The sequence below is a fragment of the Engystomops pustulosus genome, chromosome 4 (assembly GCF_040894005.1).
Source record: "Engystomops pustulosus chromosome 4, aEngPut4.maternal, whole genome shotgun sequence".
NCBI lineage: Eukaryota > Metazoa > Chordata > Amphibia > Anura > Leptodactylidae > Engystomops > Engystomops pustulosus.
Genome location: NC_092414.1, coordinates 174,276,254 through 174,301,497, shown reverse-complemented (window position 1 = coordinate 174,301,497; position 25,244 = coordinate 174,276,254). Strand labels below are relative to the sequence as shown.

The 25,244-nt window shown below is 40.7% G+C and overlaps 1 protein-coding gene across 1 annotated transcript in view; it reads right to left on the bottom strand.

Annotated features, from left to right (window-relative positions):
• Positions 1-7,910: 7,910 nt before the first annotated feature.
• The window catches only part of ARRDC4 (arrestin domain containing 4), a 31,221-nt gene continuing 13,887 nt past the window's right edge, over positions 7,911-25,244 (bottom strand). Inside the window, exons 2-8 of the mRNA XM_072148574.1 lie at positions 25,095-25,158; positions 23,059-23,206; positions 18,706-18,808; positions 16,819-17,075; positions 14,516-14,678; positions 14,123-14,277; positions 7,911-12,961 (exon numbers count right to left, since the gene is read on the bottom strand). Coding sequence (XP_072004675.1) covers positions 12,896-12,961; positions 14,123-14,277; positions 14,516-14,678; positions 16,819-17,075; positions 18,706-18,808; positions 23,059-23,206; positions 25,095-25,158 — 956 coding nt within the window. The 3' untranslated portion in view covers positions 7,911-12,895. The remainder of the gene's footprint in view (positions 12,962-14,122; positions 14,278-14,515; positions 14,679-16,818; positions 17,076-18,705; positions 18,809-23,058; positions 23,207-25,094; positions 25,159-25,244) is intronic.

The window sequence follows — 25,244 nt, the reverse complement described above, 5'->3', positions numbered from 1 at the left end:
TGGAATATGGCGGCACGCAGTATGTATTGTGTGGTATATGGCGGCACGCTGTATGTATTATATGGTATATGGTGGCACGCTGTCTGTATTATATGGTAGATGGCAGCACGCTGTATGTATTGTATGGTACATGGCGGCAGGCTGTATGTATTATATGGTATATGGCGGCACGCTGTATGTATTATATGGTATATGGCGGCACGCTGTATGTATTATATGGTATATGGCGGCACACTGTATGTATTATATGGTATATGGTGGCACGCTGTATGTATTATATGGTATATGGCAGCATACTGTATGTATTATATGATATGGCGGCACGCTGTATGTATTATATGATATGGCGGCACGCTGTATGTATTATATGGTATATGGCGGCACGCTGTATGTATTATATGGTATATGGGGGCACGCTGTATGTATTATATGGAATATGGTGGCATGCTGTATGTATTATATGGTATATGGCAGCACGCTGTATGTATTGTATGGTATATGGCGGCACCCTGTATGTATTATATGGTATATGGCGGCAAACTGTATGTATTATATGGTATATGGCGGCACGCTGTATGTATTATATGGTATATGGCGGCACGCTGTATGTATTATATGGTATATGGAGGCATGCTGTATGTATTATTGGTATATGGTGGAACGCTGTATATATTATAAGGTACATGGCGGCACAGTGTATGTATTATATGGTATATGGCGGCTTGATGTATGTATTATATGGTATGCTCCATGTGTGTGTATATATATGTAATGTAATATAGTGTATTATTTATGTAATGTCCTAAAGGGGCCCCTTTTGTGGACAGAGGATTTATTGCTCCTATAATACCCCTTGGTTGAAACGTGTCGCAAACTCAGAATAAGCCCCGCTACACCCCTTTAGGCAGAGTTTTCATAAGTGTTGGACAATGTGCAAGCATTACACAAAAGTGGCGCAAACAAATACACGTGCAAGATCCAAAGACACTTTTTTGGTGAAAATATAGACAAAAAACTGGTGCAACACAATGATAAATTTGGCCCATTGTCTTCGCTGAAGGGCGCTTTGCGAATGTGGTACCAATATACAAAAAAGGATCAAAAAGCGATCCTGGAAACTACAGACCTGTGAGTGGTGGGGAAAATATCCTGGAGTATCTTACTGTACATAACCTTATAACCCAGCGTCAGCATGGGTTTATGAGAGATCCGTCCTGTCAGACTAATCTGATTGGTTTCTACAATGAGGTAAATTCCAGACTGGATCTGGGGGACGCTGTGGATGTTGTATATCTGGACTTTTCAAAGGCATTTGACACAGTGCCGCATAAAAGGTTGGTATATAAAATGAGACTGCTGGGACTAGGGGAAAATCTGTGTATTTGGGTAAATAATTGGCTTAGTGATAGAAAACAGAGGATCGTCATTGATGGCACATTCTCAGATTAGGTTCACGTTACTAGTGGAGTGCCACATGGGTCAGTATTGGAGCCACTTCTTTTTAATTTTTTTTTTAATGACCTTGTAGTGGGTTTACACAGTCAAGTTTCAATATTTGCAGATGATACTAAGCTGTGTAAAGTAATAAATACTGAGGTTGATAGTTTAGCATTACAGAGGGATTTGTGGAAGCTTGAGGAGTGGGCATAGAAATGGTTGATGAGGATTAATGTAGATAAATGTAAAGTTATGCACTTGGGCCATGGAAACAAAAAGTATAATTATGTTCTAAACAGAAACAAAAACTGGAGCTGAAAAGGACTTGGGGGTATTGGTGGATGGTAAACGTAATTTTAGCGACCAAAGCCAGACGGCTGCTGCTAAAGCAAATAAAATTATGGGATGTATCAAGAGAGAGGCACCAGTGTATAAAAAGGACATAGTAGAGCTGGAACGGGTGTAGAGGAGAGCAACCAAGATTATTAGGAGAATCAGGGGATTAGAATACAATTACATATTACAAAATTTGGGATTATTCAGTTTAGAAAAAAGTCGGCTGAGGGGAGACCTCATTATAATGTACAAATACCGGAGTGGACAGTAAAATGGATCTCTCCAAAGATCTTTTTATACCTCGGCCTGTGACCAGGACAAGGGGGCATCCTCTACGCCTAGAGGAGAGGTGATTCTACCATCAACATAGACAAAGGTTCTTTACTGTAAGAGCAGTGAGACTATGGAACTCTCTGCCGCAGGAGGTTGTTATGGCGGACTCTATATACATGTTCAAGAGAGGCCTGGATGCCTTTCTGGAGAGAAAAAAATATCACGGGTTGTGGGGATAAAACATTTATTTAATTCTTAAAGGTTGGACGTGATGAACAGGGCATAATAAAATATAACTTTTACTTGCTCATTTAAAATCAGGGGATACTATATGCAGTATAATGTGATAACCTCCCCCTGATGGAAAGCCCACATTCTGCACCAGGGTGAAGTTATCTATATAATGTCCTCTGATTTTAAATGAGTGAATAAAAGTTATATTTTATTATGCTCCTTTAATCCTTGGCTATTAACAAAGAAAAATACTATTATAATAAAATAAATTCATTCTCCCAAATATGTTATAAAATGATACTGCTGTTTCAGGGGTTGATTTATTATATATATATATACACTCACCGGCCACTTTATTAGGTACACCTGTCCAACTGCTCGTTAACACTTAATTTCTAATCAGCCAATCACATGGCGGCAACTCAGTGCATTTAGGCATCTAGACATGGTCAAGACAATCTCCTGCAGTTCAAACCGAGCATCAGTATGGGGAAGAAAGGTGATTTGAGTGCCTTTGAACGTGGCATGGTTGTTGGTGCCAGAAGGGCTGGTCTGAGTATTTCAGAAACTGCTGATCTACTGGGATTTTCACGCACAACCATCTCTAGGGTTTACAGAGAATGGTCCGAAAAAGAAAAAACATCCAGTGAGCGGCAGTTCAGTGGGCGGAAATGCCTTGTTGATGCCTGAGGTCAGAGGAGAATGGGCAGACTGGTTCGAGCTGATAGAAAGGCAACAGTGACTCAAATCGCCACCTGTTACAACCAAGGTAGGCAGAAGAGCATCTCTGAACGCACAGTACGTCGAACTTTGAGGCAGATGGGCTACAGCAGCAGAAGACCACACCGGGTGCCACTCCTTTCAGCTAAGAACAGGAAACAGAGGCTACAATTTGCACAAGCTCATCGAAATTGGACAGTAGAAGATTGGAAAAACGTTGCCTGGTCTGATGAGTCTCGATTTCTGCTGCGACATTCGGATAGTAGGGTCAGAATTTGGCGTCAACAACATGAAAGCATGGATCCATCCTGCCTTGTATCAACGGTTCAGGCTGGTGGTGGTGGTGTCATGGTGTGGGGAATATTTTCTTGGCACTCTTTGGGCCCCTTGGTACCAATTGAGCATCGTTGCAACGCCACAGCCTACCTGAGTATTGTTGCTGACCATGTCCATCCCTTTATGACCACAATGTACCCAACATCTGATGGCTACTTTCAGCAGGATAATGCGCCATGTCCTAAAGCTGGAATCATCTCAGACTGGTTTCTTGAACATGACAATGAGTTCACTGTACTCAAATGGCCTCCACAGTCACCAGATCTCAATCCAATAGAGCATCTTTGGGATGTGGTGGAACGGGAGATTCGCAACATGGATGTGCAGCCGACAAATCTGCGGCAACTGTGTGATGCCATCATGTCAATATGAATCAAAATCTCTGAGGAATGCTTCCAGCACCTTGTTGAATCTATGCCACGAAGAATTGAGGCAGTTCTGAAGGCAAAAGGGGGTCCAACCCGTTACTAGCATGGTGTACCTAATAAAGTGGCCGGTGAGTGTATATATATATATATGTATATTTATTTTTTATTATTTGGGTCCAAAATAAAATAAAAAAACACACTTACCTTCCAACACAATTAGAGAACATGAACGGGGTACAGACTCTGAGTGGTGTCCAAGACACTTCAGCGGTGTATGGCAGAGGAAGGGACGTGGGCGGCACAGTAACGTCACACACTGTGTTGCCAGCACCAGTATGCTGACCTCACAAGAGGAGAGGAGCTTGGCGCACATAGGAGGAAGGTGAGTACAATTTTTCCAGGGGATGCATACATATATATGTGTGTTACTGGTTATGGGTGCCATGTATATATGTGTTACTGGGGATGAGGACCATTTATATATGTGTTAATGGGGGTGGGGACATGTATATATGTATTACTGGGGGTGGGGACCATTTATATATGTGTTACAGGGGGTGGGGCCATGTATATATGCATACCTCCCAACTGTCCTGGACAGTCCCAGTTTTTGGGCGATACCCCGCTGTCACAGGCGGTTTGGAGATTGTCCCAGGTGCTCTTCTATCCCCTCCATTGTCTCACCTCCTCCTGGTCTCATACATGACAGCTGCAGAGCAGCCATAGCTTCAGTGCCAGAATGAGGTGGGAATAGCCCCTGCTACTACAACATCCCGCTCTGAGGCATGACCTTTCTCGATGGCTGGAGGAAGTGTGGCTGGCTAGTGTGGCTTGGCACAGTGATGATCACGGGGCTCGCTAACAGGTTTCCAGGAGGTGGTGTGTGCAAGAAAATGGAGGAAGAGGCTGAAAGCATAGGTTTCTCCCTGGGGCAACCCTGATGTGTAGATAGGGATCCCTGGTGATGAAGGACGGGGTGATGAAGTGATAGTATACAGCCAGGTCCAGGGATTACTCTGAGGCATGTTGGTGAAGCATAACTTACAGTTCTTTATTGGCAACAGGCAACAGCCATAACAGCAGCAAAACTTCAGCTGGATGGAGGTAGCTGGCTGGATTTCAGGTCCCCAGGAAGCTTTGCACACAGCCTGTTAAATAGCTTCAGGCTGGGCTAAGAGTTCTAGAGCAGAGTCCTTGTGGTGGAACTCTGCTTCGGGTCTGCTACCTAGACTGACTTCCTGGGCAAGTCCTTTGCAGAACTTGAGAACCCCAAACTCCCACCTACAAGGGGTTTTATAACCTCCTCTTGTGATGTAGCACACCCACTCATCCAAACAGCATGCTCCTACCATCCCAGTAACACAGAGCATACAATTGGACAATGAGATTAACCCTTGCCTCCCAGGCAGAGACTTACAGCTGACCCCCTAGTGAGGGGACATTGTTGCAGAGGGGATCTGTCTGGAGTTCAGCTGGAGCTGCCGCTCAGTAAGCGCCGCACACACACATCGCTGATGAGACTGACACTGGCCATCAATGTGGCTTGTTACTCAGCTTATGTAGTGACATAAAGCATGGGAAAGCTGGGTGACTTCAACGACCTGAGGCCCCCACCACTTTACCCTTAAAGGGGCTCTCACCAAGTGTGGGCGATTTGGACAATTTAAAAATATAATTTTCACAGGAACAAAAGAAAATTTGGTCTGGAGTTACAATTGTAAAATACCAGTTCTGACTTGCATACATATTCCACTTAAGAAGGAACCTTAAGGACCTATCTTGTATATGAATTGAGGACTGCCTAGATTGTATAGAAAGTAAGACTTGCCACTTTTACCAACTCCTCAGAAATAAAGTGTCAATAAGCATCACATGGTGAGCAGTCGAGCGCACGTATTGAGTAGATTTCATAAGTACAGAAATAATTATTTCAGTCTTTCATTCCACTCTGTAAATAGGCATAATGAGATTTCCTGATGATAGCACTTTGTTCTTTTTGATTAATAACACAGCCAGTGGCTGAAACAGGAAGGTGCGTACAGTACAATGTCACCGCAGTTAATGAGAATTAGTCCCAGCAATGGTTCCAGGAGACAGCAGGATAATTATCTCTACCAGGAAAGACACATGCTATTAAAACAAATACTCCAAACCAAAAACAGAGGCTCGCCCTGCACGTAGGGTGACATCGCTGACAAGAGCCGCTTCTCTCTGAGTAACTGGATCATGTTTTATCCCTTCCTGAGTCAGTAAGAGAAAGAGGTCAAAGGCAGGGGCGTACTAGGAGAGACAGGGCCCCATAGCAAACTTCTGAATGGGGCCCCCTTAGAAAATATACATATTTGTATACTGACACAATTATATACATACCAACATTTATAAACTTATGTGTGCACAATTATTCACTGATATGTAAATTAATACACATATCTGTCCAGGAATTAGATATGAGAGATCCCTAGTCATTCTGATGTCCCTTCCCTCTCCCCTGACCCTTCTAATCTGAGCTGCCAATTCATGCTGTGTACTGTGGAAGATGTGCACTGTTATATTGCGTATTATGCTGTATAAGGTGCAGTATAATATGTGTATAATGATGCACATCCTCCATTCTTTAGTGTGTTAGGTCGGATGCCGGGGCCCCATGACACTGCAGGCCCCATAGCAGCTTCTATGACTGCTACCGCTATAGTTATGCCCCTGGTCACATCTACATGAAAAGCATGATGATCAGCTGAAGGGCGTTCCAGTGTAAAGTTTAAATAAAGCTTATGTTACAGGCAATATGAGTTTCTAAATTTTGTGTTTATGTCATGTGACTGCAAGACAAATTAAATTTAAAGGGGGAATTGATTTGTGGCGGAGATAGCAGAGCATTCTACTAATCGGGGGGGGGAGGTTCTTCACTTATCAGCTGTGGATAGCGGATAACTTCCAAACTTGGTACTACCCCTTTACATAAATGAAGGAGGTATTAAAAACATAGATTGTTTCCACTAATGTTCTTAGTGTCATTTGATGAAAATGTGGTTTTATGTAAAAATCCTAAAAGTTAACCAGCCACCATGAAAATAATGTCAAATCTACAGGCGTTATTGGTCATGAGGAGTAGATGAGTCTGGTGTAAAGTTTTGTGGTGTGAAAGATTCAGGATAACTTGTCATTTATTCATTTTTTATCTGTCTATGCTTAGAAACAGTCAGCTAGTCAAGGAGGCAGCCCTAGCCATAATTCATAGATGTGTCTTTGTGCACGCACATGAAGGGCTGTCAGTCATCTAAAGAGCCATTCTCATTACTTAATAACTGATTTTAAGCATTGAAAGATATCATGAATAAATGACAAATGTCTGCAGATAGGACACTATGTACAATCTGCTCATCTCCCCCTTCTCTATAACAAGCTGCATACAGATAGGACACCATGTACAATCTGTTCAGCTCCTCCTGCTCTATAACATGCTGTCTGCAGATAGGACACTATGTACAATGTGCTCATCTCCACCTTCTCTATAACAAGCTGCCTACAGATAGGACACCATGTACAATCTGCTCAGCTCCTCCTGCTCTATAACATGCTCCCTGCAGATAGGACACTATGTACAATCTGCTCATCTCCCCCTTCTCTATAACAAGCTGCATACAGATAGGACACCATGTACAATCTGTTCAGCTCCTACTGCTCTATAACATGCTGTCTGCAGATAGGACACTATGTACAATCTGCTCATCTCCCCCTTCTCTATAACAAGCTGCCTACAGATAGGACACCATGTACAATCTGTTCAGCTCCTCCTGCTCTATAACATGCTGTCTGCAGATAGGACACTATGTACAATCTCCTCATCTCGCCCTTCTCTATTACAAGCTGCCTACAGATAGGGCACTATGTACAATCTGCTCAGCTCCCCCTGCTCTATAACATGCTGTCTGCAGATAGGACACTATGCACAATCTCCTCATCTCGCCCTTCTCTATTACAAGCTGCCTACAGATAGGACACTATGTACAATCTGCTCAGCTCCTCCTGCTCTATAACATGCTGCCTGCAAATTCCACTGCATTTTCATCATGTGGATAAATTTGCTTTAATACTCAATCCAGTTAGAAGAAAACACAATTCTTATAATGTATACAATTCTCTTTTTAAAATAAAAGAAAAAACATTGTTCATAGAACAATATACACACATGGCACAGCACAGTAATCTGTTATACTCATTTTTTTATTTTAGACAAAACACTTTTTTTTAATGCAGTCACATTTATAACACTTCTTTAACCACAATTTGTATATTCTATTCCGACATAACATTAAAGGAGTCTTAAAGTTTAGACAAGTGAGCAGAGATGTGCTGTCACGAGTATTTTATGAACACGCTTGATCCTCTGTTATTTAAGCTTTAGTTAGTTACATGGCACCTTTGGTTCGTATCTGAGAACATCATATGTGTTAGTAAGTCAGCATAATGAAATAAAAAAGGCACAGTAAGAAAAATCCATTTCTCTAAATTAATGAGGCGGTTTACAATTTTACAGGCGTTTTCCCAAACAGAATATAGTTTACAATTAAATCCAGTTCATTGTTGCAAGCATTTTTGTTTTTTGAAACATTTTTACATTACAGGCGGTCCTCGGGTTACGTGCAAGGTTCTTTGGGTTTGTTCTTAAGTTGACTTTGTATGTAAGTTGAAGCAGGTATATTTTATAATTGTAGCTTCAGACAAAATTATTTTTTTTTGTCCCAGTGACAATTGGTTTGTTCAAATTTTTTTTTGCTTTTATTGGACCAGTGATTATGTATAAAGCTTCATTACAGACACCTTACAGCTGATTATTGCTACCGGGACTAAAGTAAATCATGCCAGAGATCTTCACCAGAGGTCACAGTGGGCAGAGGGGTCTGTCTGTAACTAGGGGTCTTCTGTAAGCCAGGTGTCCTTAAGTAGGAGACCGCCTGTATAACACTAGGAATACCAGGAATTATCAAAGAGAAAGCTAGTGAAATTAGCGAGTAAATTTCTTGACAACTAAATAAGATAATTCTTAGTTCATTTTTGGACTATTAATCTAGGGATAATGTTAGACTAAAGGCAGCTTCACTTTGCCGTTGTCGGCGCATAAACTATGGACTGTTCAGAGACTAAAAACACTGCTGGGGGGGGGACTCCTTACATCTAGGGGATCCATGATATAAGGAGTCCTCCTTCTTCACTAAACAGCAGCTCCGAGACTGTAATTGTTTTTAAAGGTGCATAGCCTTTATTGTGTCCACCTCAATAAATGTTCCCGGAGGATAGACATGCTAAGTTTTCTCTCTTTCAATTACTACTTAGTATATGGAGGAATTCCTCATCTGATCAGCAGCAGCTTCTCAGCCTGTGATTAGATGCTAGATTTCTGCAATACCCTTCCTTCCTCTCCTAATAAAGGGTCAGAAGGTAAGTGTTCTTCTTATGGAGAGTTTTCCAATTAAGGCCACCTTAAAGGCGTGTGGAGACTTAAAGCCACTAGGGAATTCTGGGAAGTATGCATATACATTTTCCAAGGTGTTAAATGGAAAACAATGCCTCCTTTACTTAACTCCTTTACTCCTAATACTAGATCAACTTCACAAGCAGAGAAGAAACTACAGCTTCAGGCCTCATGCACACAATCTTTCCCCTATATGCGGCATGTTTCTGCCCGGTGGAGATGGGAGGAGTGAGCGGCAGCAGTATGAGCAGTAATAGGGCCTGCACTACAATGTGTGGCTTGGTCATGGTGTGGTGCGACTCAGTGAGGCTTATTTACTATTTTCAAAATTTTCGGGATTTGCACCACTGTGAAAGGTGTTTAGCTGGGGATTGTGTTGCACACGATTGGATTGTGGCGCAACAGAAATCAGGGACGATCCGACTGATTCGGATTTAGTGCGGGATTTAATATTCAAATTGTGTCGCATCCAATGCACTTACATGCATCGGGAAGAAGATGGTGAATTCCGCCGGACCTGAGCGTGGAAGCGACACATGCAGGATATCGGGCGCACAATCTTTGTGAATCGTGGCACAGTGCATTGATGTCGGACAATGCACTTCGGGTGAACTCTGTTGGCCGGGTAAGTCAATGTGCCCCAGTGTGTTCAACAAAGGGCTCCATGTGCGACTGTGTTCATGAGGCCTAAGAAGCAGGAAATGCATTAAAATCAGCAAAACCTCTTAGGTCCGATTTTCTAACATATGGCACACGGCTGCACCAAATACAATCACTTATTTAACAGTTTAATGTCCATGGACCTTTTTTAATGGACTGTGTATCCATTATATTAAGGAGCAGAGCGTGTCCCAGACAGAACTGTTTTTCACATCTCACTCAGACTATTGTTTATGAGGATCAGTAAAAAACAGATGCCAAATGGATACAATTGGATTGTGAAAAAGCTCAGAGGGAGACATGGGCTCTCTAAGAACTTTATAACATATTCTTTAGGGGAAAACTCTTTTAAGGTAATCACATGTAAATATACAGAATTTTCCAGTTATTCATACGCAAACATTTACAGTATCATTAACATTTTTAGTGAAGTTAAAGGACAAATTTTTTATAAAGTCATAGTATAAAATATAAACTTTTACTGAATGTGCTTCTTTGGCAGGTTCGTATTCTCTACCTATGAGAGTCCATTGTGTATGAAAGTAGCTGTCTCTTGTCCCTTACTACAGCATAGTCTTGTTGTTCCTTTCTATAACTTTATTATAAAGAGTGATGACACAAATGGTGGCTATCGCTCAGGTGAGCTCTGCCAGAACAGAAAGACTACTTATGCTGCAGGAACCGGTTGTCCAGTCAGAGTTGATATAAAACAGGAGCAGTGGCAATCACCCAATTATAGGAAGGGTTTGAGATAATCCCTCTAATCCTATAGTTGAGGATTGAAAGTATTGAGAAGACAAATGCAGGATATATTAGTATATTCAAGTCAGTTACCTTACACTTCAACTAAAATGACAGGTTACATTCAGTTTTTCTTACATTAGGTTTGGCAGGATACAAGCATGAGAGCAAAAATAAGAAAACAAAGTGCTACATTTGGTTCAGATAATTCTTGAAATTATGTACAGTAAAACATCAGAAGGCACTAAGCACCAGGATGATCATTTGATGCAAGCAATAGTAATGAGCATTTTTACTATGAATCTTCAGATTTTTTTCATTACAAAGGTTCTGAGGATTGATTGGATAAAACCATATGACAATGTGAAGTCTTGATCAGTTTAGTTCCAAGGAAAATACTATAAACTCCATCAATTCTATGCTGGATTTGGTTTCATGCTACATTTGTTGCTCAATTCCATTAGTGAATCAGAGACACTTTATATACCCCCTTTCTGTGCAATAACACCCCCAGTAGATTCATTTTGTCAGATTTCCAACACTGCAGTTGAAGACGAGTGAATCTATTTGTTTTTTGGATTCAGATATTTTCTGATTCACTTTGGGTGAAGCTTTTAAAATTGCAGCTACTGCTGTCATCCATAGGGAAAGGGAGGCAGGTTAATGAAGATGAAAATAATTCTGTTTCAGAGCTGAATCTTTTGAAAAATTTGACATTTGCTCATCTCTAATTTGCAGTCAATAACAACAAAAATCAATTGTTTTTATCTGTCAATCTAGTAAACTTGAAACCAATGGTAACAATGGACCGCTAAAGTTTGTAAGTAGACTTTACATAGTTTTATTCTGTATAGTGGATAAGGACAACAGAACAGTTATACTTTTTCTTTTCTACCTTCCGTCTCTCATGGATCCCCCATTGACTTTTCAAATTGTGCTTTTTTTTTTACGTAGGGCAACTGCTAGAAACAAATTAGGGCAGATTAGATAAGATTATAGCTGAAATGTATGGCAGCTAATTTAGATTTCCAAAATCTAAATTAGAAATATGGCTTTGGACTAATTCCCTTTGGCTTTGCTCTAGAGATTTCTGTTGATGACACAGCATTGAAGATGCTCGCAGAGAGCTTAGAAAACAGATGACCCCTTCAATTCTGAAAATCAGTGATGGTCTGTATTTTATTTTAGGAGAAATTAATGGAAAGGTTCCTGTGAGTCCACGTCACCACTTGCACGTTGCAACTTGCTTCACTGTGTCTGCTCTGAAGCACTGAAGTTCTCCACATAAATGTGGAACAAAATAAGTTTATACCCTAAGCAATAACTACATAGAGGCATGCAGTGGTTTAGTGGTCCCAAACAACAAGACAGGTTCCCTTTAAAGCATAACTGTAAAGCTGGAGAAGGCCTTTGACAACAATTCCAACGATAACAGTATAATGCTGCTGGCTTCTTCCTATCCTGATATAAAGCCTTATATATAATCTCTTCTTATAAATTATATTCAGCTATTCCTGAAGTGGAGAGCACTTCCTGGTTGTGACATCAGCTAAGAGCATTCACATGAATCAGGACAGCATGTAATTGGCTGAACTAAATCATGTGCTTTTGAAACCATTCAAGGTCCTTTGCCAGACTCAGGGCAGCATGTTTGTAATTGGCCCGACCTGAAGCATGTGATGAGTCACATGTTTGAGACATCACTCAAGGTCCTCTTTTTTGCACTACTCTACTACAACTCCTCCCAAAAAGCCTACTCTTGTCCTATACGGTTTCCCATGGTTACCAGAAAGCATGGCAAATAGAGAGCAGTCAGGGGGGTGTGGCAAGGTAAAGTCTCTGCTAGCAGCTAAACATGTAGGATAGCTAATAAGAAAATTGCCAAATTTTGCTTAGCTAGGCAAAAGTTTTTATACGTTACAGTTGTACTTTAAACCTTAGACAATGTTGACATTAAACTGCTAATCACATAATTTACTATTACAAAAAACAACTGTAGATGTGCTGTGCACAATCTTTTTCCCTTATAGCACGGCAGAGCAGATGTCATGCTACATTTTCCCTGATTTCTAATCCCTGAGCATTCAATTTGTGAATCATCTGTCAATTCTGTTTTACTTTTGCAACCACTGATTAAATTTTTTCTGGTCAAATTAAAACAATAAGCCCTTGACCGTGGGAATTTGGCATTGGGCAGCTCATACAATGTGCATATGCCCTAAGGAGAGAACTAATACATACATCCTCCATGTGCCTGAGATGATGCTTCCCATTATACCTAAAGTCTGTTAATATTATAGAATTTATAATTCTGGTTTTATTCCATCAAGATGAATGACACAGTCCTCTGTTCTGCTGTCTGGTTGGTGGGATGAGGATCTTCCTGTGTAGACAAAATTGAAAATTAAATGAAGTATTTAGAGCACTGAGATTTTCATTTGTGCTATTCAGAAATGATTCTCAATTAAATGGGTATTCCAAGATTTTTTTTATTGGTTATCGACCCTGAGGTTATGTGATTTTTAGTCAGATTAAATCTGACACACAGTAAACCAACCGATCAGTAACATTTGGATGAGTAGTCACATAGCAGGCTACATCAGTAGTAGTCACGCAGCGGTTTATAAGGTGCACCTTTTTATAAGGATGAATCACCAGCAGGTGGCAGACCTGTGCACAGTTCAAGGAAGCTGTTGTCTTTATGTATGATTTATATATAAGGCGCACCGGACTTTAAGGCGCACCTTTGATTTCTGAGAAAATCAAAGTAATTTTTTTGTGCATCTTATAGTCCAAAAAATATGGTAAATGACCATATCAGTGCTCCATGGGTGTAAGCACTAGCTTTGATGTGCTTTTATTTGCCCTGTTTTACAGGAGAGCAGGGCATTGTCAACCAAGGCTGAATTGGAAGTGATGTGTAGAGGGTGCACTGTACCTGGGTCCATGTCCCATGATGCACCAAAGTGATAAATATAAATAACGTTTTCTCTCCATTCAGGTCATGGATGCTTATGATGCTTGGCACATCCAGTACAAGGCCAAATGTTTAGTTCATGTCTCATCTGGGAACAATTGTTGTAGGACTGGGTTGTGGAGCTCCATACAGACATTAATTTGCTACTCTAGATCTGACCTTTTCCATTGGTATGTTATCCTCTATGAACTGGTTATGAGATCATGGCTAGATTAGGGTGTGCAAAACCACTGAGACCTAAGATGATCATGAGTACAGCTATGTCCAAAAGTCTCATCAAACTGTTTGGAGACACCTTTTCCATTCAAATAAGTTAACATGAGGTCCCCCATTTTCATTAATGCTAGTAGGGGGGGGGGGGGGTAAATCTCAACAAAATAGACATCTCAGCTCTTTGATACTTGCAGTGCATGCCACTAGAAATTATTTTTCCTGTACCCTAATTTTGCTATAGTGAAATTTTTATACTTTGCATATTTTACCCTTCCATCATCTTCATCATTTCTAACCAAGTGTTGATCTCAATATTTTCAAAATGACACCTTTCTTCTTGTTTATGGATTTTACCTCTGAGTATAACGGCGGTGGTTGAAATCTAAACTCTTGTATTACGCAAAATGGTGGAAAGTTAGATCCTTCGCTTAATTCTCTTTGGTCGATGGCTACGGGGGTACTCCAAGAAAGTTCTTCTTCTGACACAATATCAGCATAATTTGGTGGTGCTATAAAACATAAACACAGTAAAAAATCTTGTTTTAAGAAGGATAGGAAAGATGGACCATTTGACTATTGAGGGATCATTAACATATAATTGGAAGGGAGAAAGGAGGTCTCCATAAACCTAATCTGGAAATGATCATGAGCAGAAAACTACTGGGGGAGCCTGGTGAAGCGGGACATACCATAAATCATATAAACCTCATACAAGGTGTACAGTGTAATAGTACATATAGTCCTCACCTTCTGGTTGCTCTGGCAATGTTAAGGCAAGCCAGCTCATGTCTACAGTAAACTGACTGGTAGCGGTTGAATTTCTATACAAGAATCCATTTAATGGTACTGTGCCGATAACTAGAGGTAGTTCCACCATCATCTTTTTTTCACCAGGAATGTGTATGTAGACCTGCAGGAAAGAATATGTCAATCATTAACTACAGGCGGTCCCCTACTTAAGAACACCCGACTTACATACGACCCCTAGTTACAAACGGACCTCTGGATATTGGTAATTTATTGTACTTTAGTCCTAGGCTACAATGATCAGCTGTAACAGTTATCACAGGTGTCTGTAATGAAGCTTTAGTGTTAATATTGATTCTTATGACAACCCAACATTTTTCAAATCCAATTGTCACAGAGACCAAATAAGTTCTGTCTGGGATTACAATGATAAAATATACAGTTCCGACTTACATACAAATTCAACTTAAGAATAAAACCTACCTTGTATGTAACCCGGGGACTGGCTGTATTGTAGAGCTATATATTTTGCTACTTGATCTGCTAAGATCAGAAATAATAATAACATATTCAACTATTTAGCGAAATATTGAATTCTGTGTTACATTTCCCCATTTGTGTGTGTGTGGGGGTTTTGAGTTTAAATTTTCACCCCACTCTTTCTAAAATAGACTTATCAACTACTTTCTACATCTGCTGGCTGTTGTTGCAGTTAGCAATCGATCACAGCTCAGCTTCTAGCAACCAATCACAACTCAGTTTCTATTTTGCCACCTGTCATTAATATGAGCTCTGAGTTTGGATTAGTTACTATGGGCAATGTGTATAAGACAGCTTATGTGTGAGGTAAGATGTGAGGTAATATGCAAGGTCATATGTGGGGAGATAGGAGGTAAGATGTTACGTCAAAAATGAGCTAATATGTGAAGTAATATGAGGTAATGGGGCACATTTACTTGCACGTCCAATTGCGTCCGCTGATCCGGAATGTCCGACGAGGATTCGGAGCTCTAACAATTCACTTACTGCATGCGCCCAATTTCTTGAATGTGTCGCTTCCCCGCTGACGTCCGCCGGAATTCACCTTCTTCTTCCTGGTGTATGTGAGGGCTGATCTTCCGACACAATTTGAATTTTAAATTCCACGGTTTGTCCAAATCAGTTCGGTTATCCGACGGCCACGCCCCCGATTTGTGTGCATGAAAGCCGGCGCCGATGCGCCAAAATCCGATCGCATGCACCAAAAACCCCTGTGCCATTCAGGGCAAATTGGAAATATTCGGGAAGCCCGATGGAAATGCGTCCGATGGACCCTTAGTAAATGTGCCCCAATATGTGAGGCAATAGGCAAGGTGATATAAGGTAATATGTGAGAAAGACAGAAAGAATCTGTCGCTCTCTTGCACTAACTTTTTTGTGGTGCACCCTTAACATAGGGCGTGCAACACAATTTGTATGTTAAATACGGTGCTTGGTGCGACTCAGTCGGATCGAGTGCTGGCATGCCCCTTAATTTGTGTCACAAAAGGGTCGCATGCGACACAATAGCGGCGCAGACACTTATTAAATACCTGTGCAAGCCATTTTCCCAAAGCCCTTAGTAAATGTGCCCCAATATGTGAGGTACTATGCAAGGAAATGTATGAAATAGTATGTAAAGTGATATGAGGTAGTGTGTGAGGTGATATGAAGTAGTATGTGAGGTGATATGAGGTAATATGTGAGGTGATATTAGGTAACATGTGAGATAATATGAAGTAATATGTGAGATAATATAAGATAATATGTTCTCAATTAAGATGCTTATGTCATCTGTGATACTCGAGTCACTTACAGAGCTACCGTTTCATCATCTGAGATACCTACAACTCTGGCTGTGACTAGAGTATCAATCTGTCATTATCATTCTTTTTATAAGGCAGCTTATGTGTGAGGTAATATATTTTCTATTGAGCTGCTTACATCATATATGATACTCCAGTCACATCCAGAGCTGCAGTCTTATCCATGCCATTATAAGGAGTTGCAAATAAAGTACTTCACATTACCTGGACAATTATTTAGTTAATATGTGTTGCATATCTGTAGTGTTGAATATAACATTTGAAATGCTTCTATTATTTTTTTTTTGATTTTTCATAATAAAATGTCTGTGATCTTTATGTGCAAATTCTTTATCTCCAAAATACATTTTATTAATCTATTCTATTTTCTTATAGCTAAGAGCAGTTATTTACTATCCCAAGCAACGTCAAGGGCTACAGCTAGTAAGAACTAAAGTACCAAACATGTACTGTACGCACTGCTAGAACATAATCCACGCGGATAATGTGACAGTCTGCAATTGTAGGTGTCACTTGAGGTATTTTCAGAGTCTTTCCATTCCAGGTTTCAGTGGTTCCAGATGCTATGTGGTTCCCTCGGACTTTAGCCAGCATTTGTTTGTGTGTTTTCATCTTTCCATGAACAATAAAGCTTTGGATTTGAAATATAGCAGCTTTGGGAACCACTAATCGTGATGACCCATTTTCAATTTCCGCATAGATCGGTATGGCTTCCCCTTAAAATATAAAAAAGGTCACTTAGATGCAGTGGTTTTGCAAGGTTTATCTCAGAGGAGACTTGAAAGGGTCCCATAAAAACAATGGAGGCTTTTTTTGCAATAATTGATATAGTTTGTGTAAGAAAAAGTTATACAATTTCCCAATATGTTTTCTGTATCAATTCCTCTTGTTTTTCTAGATCTCTGCTTGCTGTCATAAAACAAGAAGCTTCATTGTTTACTTCCAGTGGATAGATATATCTGTCCACAGTCATGTGATGGATACGCATGTGCACAAGCTGTTAGTATCACACAGCTCTGATTACTCTCTGTGATAGCAACGGCTCATGCACATGCATGTCCAGCACATGACTATGGATTTCTATCCACTGGAAGTAAACAATGAAGCTTCCAGTAGAATAACAGCAAGCAGAGATATGGAAAACCATAAGGAATTGATACAGGAAGTATATTGAAAAATTGTATTTTCAAAACTTTTCATTACTCAAACAATATCAAATATTTGCTGAAAGTGGACAACCCCTTTTAGTGGTGAATTTATCCTTCTCAATGAAAGAAGTGAACTCTGGAACCAAAATTATGGCCTTTAAGACTCTGTGGGGCAGATTTATCAAGCTGTCTAAAAGTAAGAATGTTCTTAGTTGCTCATGGCAGCCAATTACATTAAATATTCATGAGCACTGGTAAAATGAAAGCTAAGCTGTAATTGGTTGCCATGGGCTAAAAACATTCTTACTTTTAGACAGCTTGGTTGGTGTTGATCTCTACAAGGAAAATGTATTTCTTCCTGACCTACGTCTATGGCATTTCAACTAACCAGTCCCCTACATTGTACTGATGAGATGCAATAACATTGAAAAAGTGTTCTCCATAGTTTGGGGTCTATTCTTTAATGGTTTGGCTATTATTTCACAAAATCTCATTAGACTTCTTGAAAGAGCTACCTTATTTTAAGGAAATCTGTCATCAAAATCCATCATGATAAACCCTTACTCATAGATCCAGGCATCGTGACTGTGGTAATCTTCTTATATTTATTATCCATGGTCTCCTTCCTTCTAAAATGCACTTTTGAAAGTGTTTTAATGACACAGGAGGGCTCTGGCGAGAGCCCCTCAATGCTCTAGCTTTAATAGCTGCTACCCTGTGCAGGAGCACTTCCCCCTCCCACTGTGTGAGATTACATCAGGCAGAGGGAGGGGGAAGTTGTGAGGGTGAGAGGGGAGGGGGAGAAAGTGTAACAGTCTGTGCAGCTGCAGCACAAAGGGGCTATAGTAATGCCTCATTAGTATCATTTTAAAAGTTGATTTTAGTAGTAAGGAGGCCATGGATAACAAATATAAGAATGTGTATGGATCTATGAGTAATTGTCCCTGGTTTATCATGCTTGATTTTGATGGTAGTTTTCTTTTAAGGTAGTACTAGAGGCATACTTTTCCTTTTGCCACCCTTAAAAACTTATTTTCATATTCCTTACCCAGAGTCCCCAGTAGAGCATGCATGGTTTTTAACATGATAAATCTGACCCCCCACATTGTATTCCATTATTCAGACACAGCCTGTGATAGACTCTTATGTACTTTTACTTACTGTAGTATAAAAATGAAATGAATAAAGTTAAACTCACCATTACAATAACCTTTTCTGCCAATTCTGGCATTTAATGAAATTGGTCCTGAGGTGCAGAGCCAGCAGCCGACCATCTTCTCCTTAGACTGTTGTACAGGTGCCTACGGGATAAAAATCATAAGGCACTGATAACATATAAAAACACACACACAACACAAGCACGAGGATGGTGAAAACAGACTCACATTAAGGGAAATCTGTTGTGATTAAAAGGTGCAATTACTGGATAGCAAATAGGTTATCCAGGAACAGAGCAGGCGTATCATATAAAAGGCAAACACAGGCGTCCAGCTATCACATGGGCAGAATTTACTATGTTTATACAGCATGGATCACCTGCTATGCTAATGCCTTACCTGTGCAACAGGATAACATGCTGAAAAACACTCATAGGTAAAACACACAGACTCTAAGAAAAATGTCATGTACATTTTGTTTTTTTTTTAACAGCTGAAACTTTATTTTATGCCAATTTTGCCTGGTTGAACACGATGCCCCAGAATTAGTAAGAGGATTTGGTCACATAATAACTCTTAATGAATTCTTATGTTTTTGGCTCATATGGTACCAAAATTCTACAACATTTTATTGGCAATTTGGAATAATTTAACAATCCAGACTGGATTATCCAGAATTGGTGTGGTAAACAGGCTGTATGAATATTATAGCCCCTACAAGTCTGGAATCACTTCCTACATATGGTACTAGAATCAGCTTCTTGGAGGATGTGCCTGTCAGGCTTGCAGGTGTGGATCCTCTGAACCACTGCAGACGATGACACAAGCCACTACCTGGGACCGGCGTCTAAGTGGTACCCGGTTTTCACCAGAGCCCGCCGCAAAGCGGGTTAGACAAGCTGCGGCGTGGTACCACCAGGTCGTTCCTCAGGTGTGACTTGTCTGCAGTGGCGGCCATGGTTGAGGTACAGAGACAGCAGACAATCTCGTGGTCAAAGTCCAGGCACAGGGTTTGGGCAGGCGGCAGAGATGCAATGTCAGAGTCCGATCCAAGGTCAGCAACAGGAGGTCCAAGCAGATGGGTACGGGAACACAGCACACAGGACAGCAGCACAGAGGAACACTGGTACACAGGAACACGAAAGAGCTCAGGTAACACAGGAACACGGAGGGACTCAGGAACGCTGGAGACACAGGAACGCTGGAGGCACAGGAACGCAGGAGACACGGGAACGCAGGTAAATCGCAGGAAACACTGGAACGCAGATAAATCGCAGAAGAGCTTTCTCTCAGGCTGTTAGGCACAAAGATCCAGCAAGGGTGTAAGGAAGGTGCTGGGTTTTTAAAGGGGAAGTGATCAGCCAGTGCACCAATTAGCGGTGCACTGGCCCTTTAAATGTCCTGAAGATGCCGCGCATGCCCTAAGAGGGGGGGGGGGGAGGGGGCGTGCGCGGACGGAACTCGGCAGGGATTCTGGAACGGGGAGAGGTGAGCAGCGCCGTCATGGGACCACCCGTGACAGTGCCCCTTCTGTCTGCTTTCAATCCGTGGTTTCAGGACCTTTGGAAGTAAATATTATGGGGAAAAGTTGCAATTAATAGGAAAACTCCATAAAGGGATTGTCCACTTTCAGCAAATAATGATATTGATAATGATATTGTATGTGTAAGGAAAAGTTAGACAATTTTCCAATATAATTTCTGTGTAAATTCCTCATGGATAGATCTCTGCTTGCTGTCCTTTTATCGATAGCTTCTATGTTTATTTTCAGTGGATATAAATGTGCTTCTGGTCATGTGATGGCCAGGCAGGTGCCCGAGCCGATATTATTATCACACGGTCCTGATTACTCTCTGAGATAATAATCATGGCTACTGCACCTGCGTGACATCACATGACCATGGACAGATTTCTATACACAGGAAGTAAACATAGAAGCTTCCTATAGAATGACATCAAACAGAGATCTAGAAAACCGTGAAGAATTGATATAGAAAGTATATTGGAAAATTGTGCACCTCTCTGCGCTCTCTGCACACAATGTTATGTATTGAGGATGTGTTCCCATACCTTTGTGTGTGTTTTTATTAGCAGCAAGACTGTGAAAAAAATGCATTCACATTGGAGTATACTGGTGCACTGGTGTGTGAGATATTATACCACAGCCCTTCCCCTCTGCTGTGAGTCACTGCTGTGGGAAGTGAATGTGCTGTGATCAGTGAAGTTATCCTGTTTTTTTGTAATTGAAACAAAACAAAAATCCCCTGTGTTATCCTGTTGCTTCTAATGACACATACAATGGTATGAATACACAGTTCTCCAATGTTGCCACCTTACAGTATCCTCCTTACGAAGACTGCCAATTAAGGCCGCCTTGGAGGTGTTTATAGGCTTATAGTCATGGACGCTCCAATAGGGGATTGTGGTAAAATATGCAAATAGGTTTTCCAGGATGGGACAAGTAAAACCACACCTCTTACATAGCCAAACCAGTTCCCTATGCTGTACTAAAGAGACCCAAACAGGTCAAAACAGTGCTGTCTACAGTTGGGAATCTGTTCCTTTTGGAATAGATATATATACTGGTTTAGTCTTAATCTCGAATCAAGTCATTGGGGGTCATTTACTAAGGGCCCGATTCGCGTTTTCCCGACGTGTTACCCGAATATTTCCGATTTGCGCCGATTGTACCTGAATTGCCCCGGGATTGTGGCGCACGCGATCGGATTGTGGCGCATCGGCGCCGGCATGCGCGCGACGGAAATCGGGGGGCGTGGCCGAACGAAAACCCGACGTATTCGGAAAAACCACCGCATTTAAAAACCGAAAAAGTGTCGCTTGGGGACCGCTTACCTTCACCTGGTCCGAGGTGGTGCATTCCGGCGCGATGAGATGACTTTCAGCGCAGCAGCGCCACCTGGTGGACGGCGGAAGAACTACCTTCTTAAATCCCGGCCGGACCCGAATCCAGAGCAGAGAACGCGCCGCTGGATCGCGAATGGGCGAGGTAAGTAAATCTGCCCCATTAGGTTTCCTGAAGGTCATGCTTGATGTCAAGGGAGCTGCCTTACAAGGCAGCTAAAAGAGGCGTGGTTTTCCTTATCCCATCCTGGAAAACTTATTTGCATACCTTACACCATCTTCAGTTTTACATTGACGACAGATTCCCTTTAACTTTGTTTCTATATTAAAAGGTCCCTCTTTATCCCTGATGAGAAGGAAAAACTTCCTCCGTTGTACAATTTTTTCCACTATCTTGGTTGGCCCGTGACTTTGTCTAAGTTTTTAATTTTTGCCCACTGTGTGAGTTTGACACCCATGATGTATGACCATTCATTTGAAGGGGTTTTCCCACAAACTAAAGTTAGGCCCTATCCACAGGCCTTTAGTTCGTGGGAATACCCCTTTAATGATTAGCAGGTTATAATATGTATGTCTGACTGGAGATAGCTATAAAGATTACAAATTTTATAAATTGTGGGTTCAGAGGCTTTTACTCCCTTTAGTTAAAAATAAAAAAACAACAACTATAACAGTATTGAATACACTATTATTGGTCAATAATAAATCAATAGTTCCAAGGGGGGGGGGGGGGTTGAATATATTTTCTCTGCCCTGGGCAAACAGCAAAAATGGTGGAGTTTGTGAAGTTATACAAGTCCCTTTTATATGTTACCTTTCCAAAAAGACAAAAAAAAAATTCCATGATATTTTATGTCAAATTGGTGTTGTTTAAAATCGGCTTCAACTGCCAGAGTATTTTTCTGTGATGATATCATTCATATTTAAATACCGGACCATTAGGCTCCTGTATAGCTGTCATGAAAGTGCAAGGTATAATTGTATATTATTTTGATAAAATGGGTGCAGATAAAAGAATAAAGCTCATTAGCTCCACATCTCGCCACTGTGTTGTTACTCATGCTCTGATCCTCCCTGCCATACTATATATTTGCAGTCATTATGGAGTTCAATGCTTTAATGTGATCCAATTTGCCATTAGGGCATGATAGCTGAAAGGATTCCGCCAGCAGCTGCATACACTTACTTAGTGGTAGAAAATGGCATGAAAAATGGATGGATACGTGACATATAATGGTCTGCGTTAGATAGCAGACCTGCAATGATTAATAATAAGTCTCCCATAATTATGTCTTCTGCAGCTGTCATTATTCACGTTTAGGACAGCGAGCCTTACAAATGCAGGCTGTACGGTAAATGGGGCTGCGTGATGTAGAGCTAATAAAACAAATTGGCACACCTGCATACATTACCAGGGCAGATACCAAACACAGGCAGACAAAAGTACTTGCTACTGGAAGGTAAACACAAATAACACGCAGTCATCTGGAGGAAAAGTTTTCAGAAAAAAAAGAGAAAATAAACTTTCTTACAAGTAGTGCTGGGGAGTTGACATCAATACGGCTGGTGACTCTCAGTTCACGGTCAACTGTGTAAGCAGGCATCAATGGTCTTTCCAACACTGCAGTAAATCGATACTGCACCCTCCCATATTTACCGGTAAAAGATGTGACCAGGGGTCTAGAAGTAAAACAGAAACAGGTTATTAAAGGGACAGGAAAGGACAGTGGTAAGTATAAGTAAGCATACAATGATGAGCAAATGTTAATTTTATTTATCATATAAGTGAAAATACCATGATGCAGAAAACTTTAATTGTTAAAAGTTTAAATAGCACATGTCCTTAAAAATCAAAAAGTGTCATTCCAATTATGGTACATAATAATTTTTTTTTACTAAATTGCCATTTGAGATTCCCCCTTTCAAAACAAACTGAACAATGCATATTTAGTGTTGCTCGCCTTTAATTCCAGAGTTATAGCATTTCCTGTTCTGAAACTACTTGTGAGAAGTAGGCAGAGACTAACCTCTTCGTCTTAAAGCTGAGTCAATAAGATGCCCTCACTTTCTATGATGTTTTCTGTTCTTTCCACAGAGCTGCACAGACACTGGTCTCCTTCTAGCTACACAGGGATCAGCATCATATGACCTCCTAATCCTTCTAGAGTGAGCAGGGTACAGTATCCCCTCCTCTCCAGCAGATAGAAAATGGGCTAAATTAGTGTAAATAAAACAGCGATAATCAGCACAGCCAGGGGAGACAATTACTGCAGGGACAGGCTAAACTGACAGGCAAATGTACTGATAAACAACGGCAATTTAAGTAAAAGACAAAGTTGTTCTATACCATAAGAGCTATTGATTTGTGAAAAAAAATTTTAAGTCTAAGTTTGCTGTATAGTGAAATTTAATGAGAACTTTTTTGGTGCAGTGTTTCATGCTTAATTGTACAACTTACAAAACCACGCTGGGACTTTAAGGATTCGATAAAAAGCAGACCTAGAGTGGTAGGTGAGGATTTAAAGGGGAAGTTTTCCTTTAAAGGTATATGTAAGAATAACAACAATAAGAATATTAGTGAAATCGGTCTGAACCAATGAATGTTGCTTCAATTATTCTGGAAATTGGTATATACCGTAACCGCCTTTGATCCTCTATATCTCAGCTTACTTTTTTCTTAAGGTCCTATATCCTCGTTTTAATAATAATAATAATTATCCTTATTTATATAACGACATTATTCTAAACATTGGGGGACATGTATCACTCCTATTACTTCCTTTTTATTTTTTTTGTACGACTTTTTAGGCGCAAAAATCAAGCAGTGTACCAAAGTTAGCTGCCTCGAGGATTTAGTGCAGTGGCCGTATTTATCTTTGTAGCCCAGATGTTTGTTTAACTCGTGCGACTTTAGGGCTTGGAATTGTCCCCTTTGCCCTTAATAAGTCGCAAACAGAGCATGGTAGACCCAGACTTACTATTTGGGACTAAAAAGTTGCACACCTCAAAAAGTCGCAAAAGTGAGACTAAACAGGAAACTCATCACATGTATCACAAAGGGAAAAAACTTAAAGGTAACCTACCACTTTGCAATAGGTCTTCTAAGCAGCAAATACCGTGCACGAGCTCATATCCTTGCAACATATCCTTGTTATGTTCTTAATCCGTTGTAAAGCCTTAAAACACTTTAGTAATTTTTATATACAAAGCAGCTTCGGCGCATGGTGGTACGCACTCCGCGCACCATGTGCGTGACCACTTCCTATTCAGGCACACGCACGGTCGCGCCCATGGTGCGCTGAGCGCGTACCACCGTGTGCCGAAGCTGCTTCGTTTATAAAGATTACTAAAGTGTTCAAACGCTTTACAACGGGTTAAGAACATAACGAGGATATGCTCTGGCACGGTATTTGCTGCTTAGTAGCCCTATTGCAAAGTGGTAGGTTTCCTTTAAGATACATTGCAAGGATTAAGTAGGCCAACTTCAGGAAACTTGAAAAAGAGGCAGCCGAAGAACTATGATACATGTGCCCCTCTGTTTATTTAACTTTTTTTTAAATTCACTTACCCATCAGGAAGCTGGAAACGAAAGGGAAGTTTATGACTCCCAGCTGTAAACATGTGGGTTTCACCTAAGTAAAAAACAATTATTTTAAAAAGTCAGGTAACACAAAAAGAAATAACAGAATAGAAGAATACAGAAATGTGGAGAAATATG